The sequence below is a fragment of the Phascolarctos cinereus genome, unplaced genomic scaffold, assembly GCF_003287225.1.
Source record: "Phascolarctos cinereus isolate Bilbo 61053 unplaced genomic scaffold, phaCin_HiC Scaffold_3;HRSCAF=262, whole genome shotgun sequence".
Taxonomy (NCBI): Eukaryota; Metazoa; Chordata; class Mammalia; order Diprotodontia; family Phascolarctidae; genus Phascolarctos; species Phascolarctos cinereus.
Window position 1 is genome coordinate 9,778,601 of NW_027555736.1, and position 9,653 is coordinate 9,788,253.

Below are 9,653 nucleotides of genomic sequence, written 5' to 3' on the forward strand. Positions count from 1 at the left end.
AGAGGCCACCCACTGAGCAGTGGGGCTGCGGTCGGCACTGAGGCGAGGCCCCACCCTGACACAAGCACAGATCTCAGTGTACTGACAGCAGGCCCAATAGATATACAGAACAGCAGCCATGCTGGAAAGCCGAAAAGGCACAGGACTGCAAGCAAGAGCGTTCACTATCCATACAAGCACGGAGAAGCTGCTTCATCTCTCTGGGCCTCAGCTGCAGCATGTACAAAGAGAGAGCTGGCCCAGCAACCATTTCTAAGCATCTTTCAGCCTTTAGATACCCATCCTGTCATTCCACAATCAGCAGAATTTCCAGCAAACACTAACACGTATCTGTGAAGATGCCTAATGTTACTGTAAAGCATGCCACTTCATGCCTATGGACACACCCCAATCCCCGCCATTTGAGTCTACCCCTCCAAGTTTCCAATTTTCATGCAAATATTAGCTCCATTCACTCAGTGAGAGATCAGGTGTTTTGGTGTTTACATGTATAGAAAACCAATGGCTAAGAGCAACAGGTGACTGCAGGCCTCTGAGCATTTCAGAAGAGCCAAGGGCCCCTCAAACGGATTCCTGTGGAAATTCTGCAGACGATAAACTTGATAATTTGACCCTTTCACAGGTACTTTTTTAAAGGGTCTAAAGACAGAGCATCATCACTGCTTCCAGGATGACTGTCATTACAGATATGTAAAGTCTCAGCAAGAACAGAGAGAGTCCAGCCCGTATCAGACGCTGGCTTACCTGGAAAAGGGTTTGCTCCTCTTACTGTTGCCTAGAATGGTGGTTCCCGCTGGGCCAAGTTTGGCACTTTCCCGTAGCCAGTTGGCAGGCGGAAGCTTTAGGTCCGTTTTCTCCTCAAGGCGGGCAAAAGCAGTGCGGGGAGGGGCAGATGAATACTTCACCACAGCCCTACTCTTCACTTCGCTGCCTCCCAGAAGTAACACCGATCCCTGTTTGGCAAAAGCATATCACTCACGTTTCTCCCAGAACCACAGAAAAAAATGCTCGATAGTTTTTTAATAAAACAAATTCTCTGATCAGGGCTACTAAAAGGAACCAAAAATTTTGTACCATTATTTAGGGGAGAAAATTATCACACTAGACTTAATTCCACATTGTTAATTCCTGCTTCTAGAGAAATTTATATTTATGGTGGCCCTTCCTGTCTGTTAATTTCAAAATAACACAACTAGTCAATATTATAACTTATGTTTTACTCTTTAGCTTACAAATGACCTATCACATAAGCTACTTTTTGGCTTGTCCTAAATAAAATGTAAAGGGACAACTAGGTGATACAGTGGAAAGAGGGCAGGGCCTGGAGTCAGAGGACTCATCTTCCCGAGTTCAAATCTGGCCTCAGACACTGAGTAGCTGAGTGACCCTGGGCACAGAATAAATAAAATGTAGAAACAGGCCATAAGTAATTTACATAATCAAGAAAGGGTTTTGGTTAAGTCATTTCTATGGGTAGGTGAGGGCTTAACCTCAAAGCTTAAGGTAGACCAATGGGATACCCTTCCCTCTGTGCCCCCTGCCATCCAGGTCCACACAGGCCCTGGCTCCATCCCCAGCCTGACATCTGCGGCCTCTGCCCCCCCCCCCCCGTCTTGCACTTGCAGGCCCATCTATCTGTGCTGCAGCTGAGTTTCCTTTGAAGGACTGCTTCCCCCAGTACGAACGTAGCTCCATGAGGGCACTCACTCTTGTACCCTCCCCACTCGGGGAGCACTGGACAAATGCTCCCTCACTCACTGCCCCACTGCCAGCAGATACACTCTGGATTGGATCCCCTCCAAGCCTGACCGTGCATCCCAGGCACTGGGGTCGTTCCCCAAGGCCCCGCCCTAGTCAGACTCTTTCTCTGGGGCTCAGCTAGGTACACCACGGCTAGCTCAGAATAGCCCCTTAGACCCGGCTCTGCTGCCAATTAACTGTGTGATCTTCAGCAGGTCATTCATCATACCTCCGGGCTTGTTCCCTCATCTGTAAAATGAAGGGCGGCCTATGTGAACTGGATGGTCCCTTTTAGATTTATGACTCCAAAACTGTATGAGACTAGGGAACCCAGACTGTCAGTTACTAGCAGTGTGACCCTGGAAGTCACTTTCCTAAATTGAGGTGATTTGGGGCCCCAGTCTTTCCTTTCGTAAGACTGGAATATCTACCTCGTTTTTTTCCCACGGAATTATGAGGAAAGTGCTTTTCGAGTCTGAAAACAGAATATGAATATGAGCTGTTTTTAACCTCTGAGTATTTCTTTATTTCTCAAACGAGGATAAGACGTCTCCCATATAAAAGATTCACAGGTTTTACAGCACGAATTGACCTTAGACTCCCTCATCTGACATATAAAAACTGAGCCCCAGATCAGACTGAAAGGAGCCAATCAGTCAGTAGCAACAGAGGGCCTCCAGCTACAATCTAAGTGCTCTCCAGTACCACCCTCAGTCATAGGAAGAAAACACATCTCATAAACCTTCAACAAAGACCTTCCTAAGTGCTTTCAAGGTTTGTACCTTCCTTGCCCAGAGAAGGCGTTCCCTGTAAAGCTGTCCTTTCCAACATGGCGCACTGCCTGGGAAAGGAGACGACATGGGCTATAAAACAGCTCCCTGCAGTTCAAAGAACTCCACCTCCTCTGACCTGGTCTTGGGGAACTCTGAAATACACAGGGATGCTCCTTCACAAATGCTAAGTGTCTTCCCAGTTCTTCATACTCTGCGCTCCCCATAACCTACTCTTCCACTCTACCTCATTTATCCAGAGACAGGCATATCCTTCATTCGCCACCTCACACAACTGTTCTACTTTCATGCTCGTGACTGCCACACTTCCTTTATCTGAACGAAATCTATTCTAACTCCATCTTTCCCTCTGCCTTAGGACCCCCGAACCTGCTCTCTGTCCTCACCACAACCATCACCCCACGATGGCCCAGGCTTTCCTATCTTGACTCCTCAGTGAACCTGTCCAACGTGACCTCACACTCTACTCTTAACGTCTGGGACCTCTGGTCTTACTGTAGCCCATTACCTCCTGGTGCCCTCACCTCCCTCCTCAGTGCTCTCCTCAACCTTCCAGCCTCCCAACGTTTCACGGGTTAGTGTTTCTGAAACCTTCCTGACATCTCTCCAGTACCTCAGCCCCAATAAAAGAAACCAGGCTAGGCTAGGCCAGGACCTCATCACTGCCGTGGTCTTCTCATTGGTCTCCCTGCCTCAGGTTTCTCCTCGCTCTGCTGCCAAAGTCAGTTTCCTAAAGCACAGGCCTCACTGTCACGAGTCAGAACTCAACCTCACCCCTTACTCCCGGGATCAAATATAAACCCCTCTTTTGGCATACAAGACCCTGCCCAACCTGGCCCCTTCTGACCTTTCCAATTTTCTCACCATTTGCTGCCCTCCACAAACTCTATAACCAAGAGACTCTGGCCTACTTGCTGAACTTTGCACAATCTCACATTATCTCCCGACTCCACTCCTTTTGCACCGCTATACCCCCACGCCAGAATGCTTGCTAGCCCCACCTTCACTTTCTGGTCTCCCGGCTTTCTCCAGTTCAGCACAAATTCCGCCTGCTGTGGGAGGCCTTTCTCGGCTTGTCTCCTTCCCCACGTTCCCTCTAAATTACCTTCACAGCCAGCACCGTTGTCTGACTGCTTACGTGCTGTCTTCCTCTTATGCATACCCCTCTGAGGAGTGGAACAGCCGTTGCTGTTTATCCCTCATTCTCAAAGAGAGCCGTGACATCAGGAAGGTGACACCATGACTCACAAGTGAATTGGATTTAAGTGAGGGAGGGCCGTGCAAGGTCACCAGCCTTACTTTCCCCTCCGGAGCCACGTGGGTCTAGTGGCCAGCCATAGGTTACAAGACTGGAAACGGCTCTGGATGCAGTGGGAGGCGCCGGCCCTTTTAAGCTAAGGCCCTTCCCAGGTCTCAGTTTGACTCTAAGGATCAGTGCAAGGCGTGCTCACGTGCCTGATAAATGCCTTTTGACCAACTGATAGAGGCGCGGAGAAGGAAATGTCAAACCACTCCAGTATTTTTGCCAGGAAAACCCCACGGACAGCACGGTCCACGGGGTGACGAAGAGTCAGACACAGCTGAACAACCACAAAATTAACAGGAGCAGCTTGGCGCAGCAGAAGAAATCTTACATCTAAATCCAGAAGATCTGGGCTTCCGGCTAGCTGTGACACTTTGGAGTCCATCTACAAGTATTTGTAGTATCTCAGTACATGTTTATTATGAGAAAAAAAGCCACCTCGCTGACCTCAAACGTTCTAATCCCTTCTTTACCTCGACTCCCTGTCAGTAACTAGGTGCACACAGATCACACTGGGTGCATTGATGGGGGGGGCTGTAAGATGCCTTGCAGCTCTGAACCTCACACTTCGGTACAGTGACAGGCCCGGATTCCGAGGTCGGGGGCAGGCCAGGTACCGCCCAGGTCTGAAGATGCCCGGGCCGCCGGACCGAGTCCCGCCCGAGCTAGGGCTGGACTTGCTCGGCCAGGAAGCCGAGACCCCCACTGCGGCCAGAAACTCTGACCCCCTCCACCGAGGCCCCGAGGGCTGAAGCGCTCTGTCCGGCACCACCCAAACCCCCTGACTCGCACCCACGCCCTCCGCCCGGGCAGCTGTTCTCAGGGGCCAAACCCCGCCGACGTTAAAGAGGAGAAAGACGCGCTCGCTGCCGGGAGGCCCGACCCGGCGTGCCGTGGGGAAGGAAGCACGGGCTTCCAGGCCTGCAAGCGCCTGCCCGCCCCTCCCCCGCCGGAGACGAGCTGCTCCCGAGCCCGCTGCCCGCCCGAGGAGAAAGCGGCGGCTCGGGCCGCTCACGGTTACCTGCGGCGCCGGCTCCTCGGCCGCCTCTCCCGGGAGGACGCTCAGCCCGCTGGGCCCCGGTGGTGCCTCGGCGCCGGCCTCCCTGGGCTCCGCCATGGTGCCGCCGCAGGCCAGGCCCCGGCCCGGCTCCGGCTTCCCTCCGGAACGGGCGGAAGGAGGGACCCTCCGCCGCCTCGGCAGCGACTCGCCCTGCTCCTCCGCACCACTTCCGCCCCTGACAGGAAGGAAGGAAGGAAGGAAGGACGGCCGCACGGGAGGCGGAAGCGCAACCATGCAAAATCTCGCGAGCTCTGACCACCTCCCCTTCTCCCCTGGGCATGCGCGGGCTCCCCCCCCCCCCCCCCCCGCGACAGACAGGGTCTCACGAGATTTATAGCTCCTCTCTCCGCCTTCCTCTAATCTTCCTCCCCCGCCCTTCTCCTCCCCCCTCCCCTCCTTGCCGCCCGGGGGCGTGGCTGCAAGACAACCAGCTCCCCCATTTCCCTGAAGAGGAAAACTGAGACTCTGGGAGCCTGGGATGAGGGCTCGGCCTGAGGACGCGCAATTTAAGGGGCTCATTGTACAGGGGGGAAACTGAGGCCCAGGACAGCAGTCAGGGAATATACTGTGGAGCTGGGACCCAAATGCAGGCATTCTCCTTCCTGTTCCCCATGTTGGGCAAGGAGGGAACGGGCTGAATCCCTGTTGTGTGGAGCGGTGGAGGGGAGGGCAAATGGGCCTTCATTCATTCATTCATTCATTCATTCATTCATTCATTCATAGTACAATCATTTATTTAGCACCTATTCTATACACAGTACAGTGTGCACGTAGTAGGCACTGGAAACAGCCCCTCTTACCCTGGGGAGAGGGAGGAGATGAAGGAGGCCCCATAGGACTGTGGAAAGGGGGTGTCAGGACCTGAGTGTGAATCCTCCCCGACTTTAGGCTAGTCCTTTGACCTCTGGGGCCTCAGTTGTCCTGTTAAGAAAAATGAGAGGGTGTCGGAAGTGACCCTTGCCCCTCCCTGCTCTGGAGCCTAATGTAGAGAATGTCCTGGACGACCCCTAAGGAATTTCCAGTGGGAGGAGCCTGGCAGGGCAGAGCCCACCTCCCCCCATCCCCTCCACCCCCTCACTTCCACCCTTGGGTTCTTTGTCTCCAGGTATCTTGGGGGCCATCATTGTCTCCCCCATTGGACTGTTTTCCTCTCTATCCCAGCATTTAGCCTAGTGCCTGGCACACAGTAGGAGGCTAATCAGTGCTTGTTGACTAAAGCAGCTAGGGATTCCAGGAGGTGGAGGTGAGGGAGGAGTGCACATCCAGCCTGGAGAGCCAAAGACTGCATGAAGTCAGTACAGATGCATTAATCCATAACCTGCTGTGTACCAATCCTTACTAGAGAGCATTAAGTCAGAGACAGCTCCCAGCCCATCAGATATGCAATACCTAAGGCAAGTAAATAAATACAAACTGGATGCAGGTTGATACAAAGTAATCTTCAGGGCACTAAAGGGGAGGAGGGAGAAGCCATTGGGAAAGGTTTCCCGAGTGAGTAAAGGAAGGATGGAGGGCTTTTATCTGCCTAGCCCAGGGCTCAGTGCTAGAACAATCCCCCTGGTGTGGGAGTTCACACTCTCAGTGGATGGGGAACCCATCAAACTGGTGGATGATCAGCCCAGGGGGTTTTTGAGTTGTATCTGTAGCTCAGAGGACAGGGCCCCAGTTTAGAGGGCACAGGGAGGGGCAAATGGTAGGTCTAGAGGACCTCAGGACTTTGGCTGGCCAGGCCCCAAGTCCTGGTGAGCCTTCCCCTCGGCAGAGAGAACCAAGTCTGTGACTCCCATCTCTTCCAGAAGCGGTCTGGCAGTTGGGTGGGGTCTGGCCCTGGGGGGGGGGTAAGGCAGGAGGGATAAGGGGACACAAGGGGGAGGGGCCCTTGGTGATGGCAAGTAGACCAACATGGTAGTCCAGGGTTACAAGACCTCGCCATTGCCCTGTGTTAAGCCCGAAACCCTAGGCAAGTGGATGGCCAAAAAAGGGATACTTTGTGTCTTTTCTAAAAGTTTAATTGATAATTTAAATGTGATGGGGATTCAGCACTTGCCTAGATCCTCACCCACCAGGAAGACTGGGTACTGGCCACGGGAAGACTAGAGAACCAGGGCAGATGTAGACATTCTCCATTGGCTTATTGTATGGCTGGGAGCAGCCTTTTTTCCACTGGCTTCATAACTGGAACAGTATCTTTTTAAAACTGCCTGATTGACCTTAGATAAGTCACTTAACAGTTCTCTGTCTCAGTTTCCTCATCTGTAAAATGAAGTGAGGAGGGTTCAATTCAGCAGCCTCAACCCTTTTGACTCCAAATCTGTGATCCCATGAAATTTCCCAGTAGTCACAGAGAGCCTTTGTCTGGTTCTTGGGCCCCTGTAATCCCAAAAGCAATTTCATTAGTCTTATGACATTTTAGACAGGGTTAGAAACTTCTGTGGATGTGCATGCATTGCAGACAAGAAAGCCCAAGAGCCTTTGGAGGGGAAAGCTTCTGCTTTGGTAATCTCCTGGGCAATGCCACTCTCAGGCACGCCTTGGGGGTCTCATGTGAGTTCTCAGTCAGGGTCCTGGGCCTTTCTCTATAGAGGCTAAAGAATCATTTTGCTAATCACACATTTACCACCTGGTCTCCATGAAGAGTAAGTAATTTGAGGGGTGGGGGGTGTGGATGTCATCCCTCAGCACTAGGGCATAAGGCTTTCCAGTCACTGGCTCATGTTCCCAAAAATCTGATATAAGAATTGTGTTCCCTGCTGGCCTTGAAAACATACCTTAGCCCTTTGTTTGTCATGCACTCAATGGGCAGTCCTGTGATGGTATAAACTAGAAGGGAAGGTCACACCAGACACATACTTCTGGGGGAATCCAGAAAGGGGTCTCCCATGGGCCATTTTTAACCTTCGCATTTACGTGGGGGAGGCAGAAGCCTTGGAGGTGGTCATCCATCAGCATTCTCCTGCCCACCAGCTATACTTCAAAAGTGTCCAGAGCTCAGTTCTGTATCACAAAGGATTGCGATCACTTTTTTATCAACAAAAGGGCCGGTCTGTCTCCATTTCCTGGCGTGCTTTCCAATTTCTGTATAAAGGACCCTTTACAAGCAGAAAATCCCCAAATTGTCTGGCATCCATTTGCTTTCTTGTCTGTCATCATTTTGTAAAAGCACCTGACCTTGTCTTCGTGACCAGTTTTATTCTTCCATTGGTCAGTCAGAAGGAAAGAGCAATGCAGATGAAAGACCGGAAAGAAGCTACTCTTGGAAGGAGACCTCTGGCTCTTTACCCACAAAATCACTCCAGTGGACTAGGGATGGGCTGTAACTAATGCAGAGTGAACAAGGCTTTGTCCAAGGAGCGGACTTGTAGGAGCTGACTTGTAGGAGCCTATGCCTTCACTGCCCGGTGACCGCCATGCCTATGACCCACCAGGGGTCAGGCTGCCTCAGCCTGGAATGACTGAACCCATGATGGCACTATCCCCCTGAGATGCCATTTTGGATGCCTGTACTCCCACCCCAGACTCTTCTCTGTAGTGTGACCCTGGGGGGTCCACCTGCTGTGTACCACCCTTCCTCCCCTGCCCCTCCCCACCCCATCCATCACTACCCCATGTGCAGTTTTGGCTGGTTAAGGCTCTGGAGGTGGGATCATGCACATTCTTAGAAAGGCATTAAATCCAAGGTCCTCTGATCCTTGGACAAAACAATGTTAATATGATTTTCATGTTTTTCCTGAAAGCCTCAATGATTTCTTGATCTATCCTATGGTAATGGGAACCACGTGCAAGAGTCAACTTCAGTAACAACCTTTAGAAATCATTTAGTCTCCAGGCAAACAGGGGACGTGTCACTGACTGGACATACAGATGTCTGTCTTGCTTTAAAGAATGCTTGGAGAAGATTCTGGAAAACCCTCCTCTTCCCTCAGCCCTCACGGTTCTCTATGGCTCAGCAGCTCTTTCCAAGGCTTGATTCTAGCACATGAGGCATGATCTATGGGGCTTACTGCATGGGCTCTGACTCACACGGAATGAGGAACAGGACTTCTCCCACTTGGCCTCCCACCCAAAGTGTTCTGTTTACCCTGGAGAAGGAGTGCAAGCTACCACTGTTACATTAGTGGGAATTAATTGGTCTAATTAGCAGAGAGAAGAGGGGGGCCTGAGGGAACAGGGAAAGTGAGACCTAGCCCAGCCTTCCAGAGATGCAGCCAGGTTTGCCTGGAACAAGCCTGAACAAGTTGATTTCTTCCTTGAGAGGGAGGAGGGGTGGGAATTCTGATTCACTCAGAGTCAATCCCTTCAGGGAGAGCCCCTTGTGATCTAGAAAGCTTGATGTGGACCTGGCAGGCTTCTGAGGCAGGAATCTTACATTAATCTTTGCTTTTTCTTTTCCCTTTTTTTTTTTTTTTGCTTTTGGATCAAGGAAGGCCATTGGAGCATTGTCAGGCGCTTGAGTATTAAGCAGATAGTTATCTTTGGTAAATTTTGTAAATCATTCCTTATTAAATCTGCAAAACATGTATTTGGGGATAATTGTAATTCTTGCCTGTTCACCTGGGAATGAATAAGATCGTGCCAAAATTGACTGCTTTGAGACTCTTTCCTGTATAGCACTGGGGGAGTAAGGAGAGGGACAGCAGTTATGCCTCCCCAGGGACCCCATTGGACTGTTAAGGATTGGGGGGCTTAGACAGTGTGTTACGGCAAATTTTTCAAAATTTGAAAGTGTAATGGGGAGACTGACCCACATGCAGACCCCTAT

The 9,653-nt window shown here is 51.3% G+C and overlaps 1 protein-coding gene across 5 annotated transcripts in view; it reads right to left on the reverse strand.

The window, feature by feature from the left end:
- The window catches only part of EDRF1 (erythroid differentiation regulatory factor 1), a 37,724-nt gene extending 32,641 nt beyond the window's left edge, over positions 1 to 5,083 (reverse strand). For all 5 annotated transcript variants that reach the window (XM_020973600.2, XM_020973599.2, XM_078150698.1 and 2 more), the window contains exons 1-2: positions 4,856 to 5,083; positions 745 to 953 (exon numbers count right to left, since the gene is read on the reverse strand). In XM_020973600.2, the coding sequence (XP_020829259.1) occupies positions 745 to 953; positions 4,856 to 4,951 (305 nt within the window). In that variant the 5' untranslated portion in view covers positions 4,952 to 5,083. The remainder of the gene's footprint in view (positions 1 to 744; positions 954 to 4,855) is intronic.
- Positions 5,084 to 9,653: the final 4,570 nt, after the last annotated feature.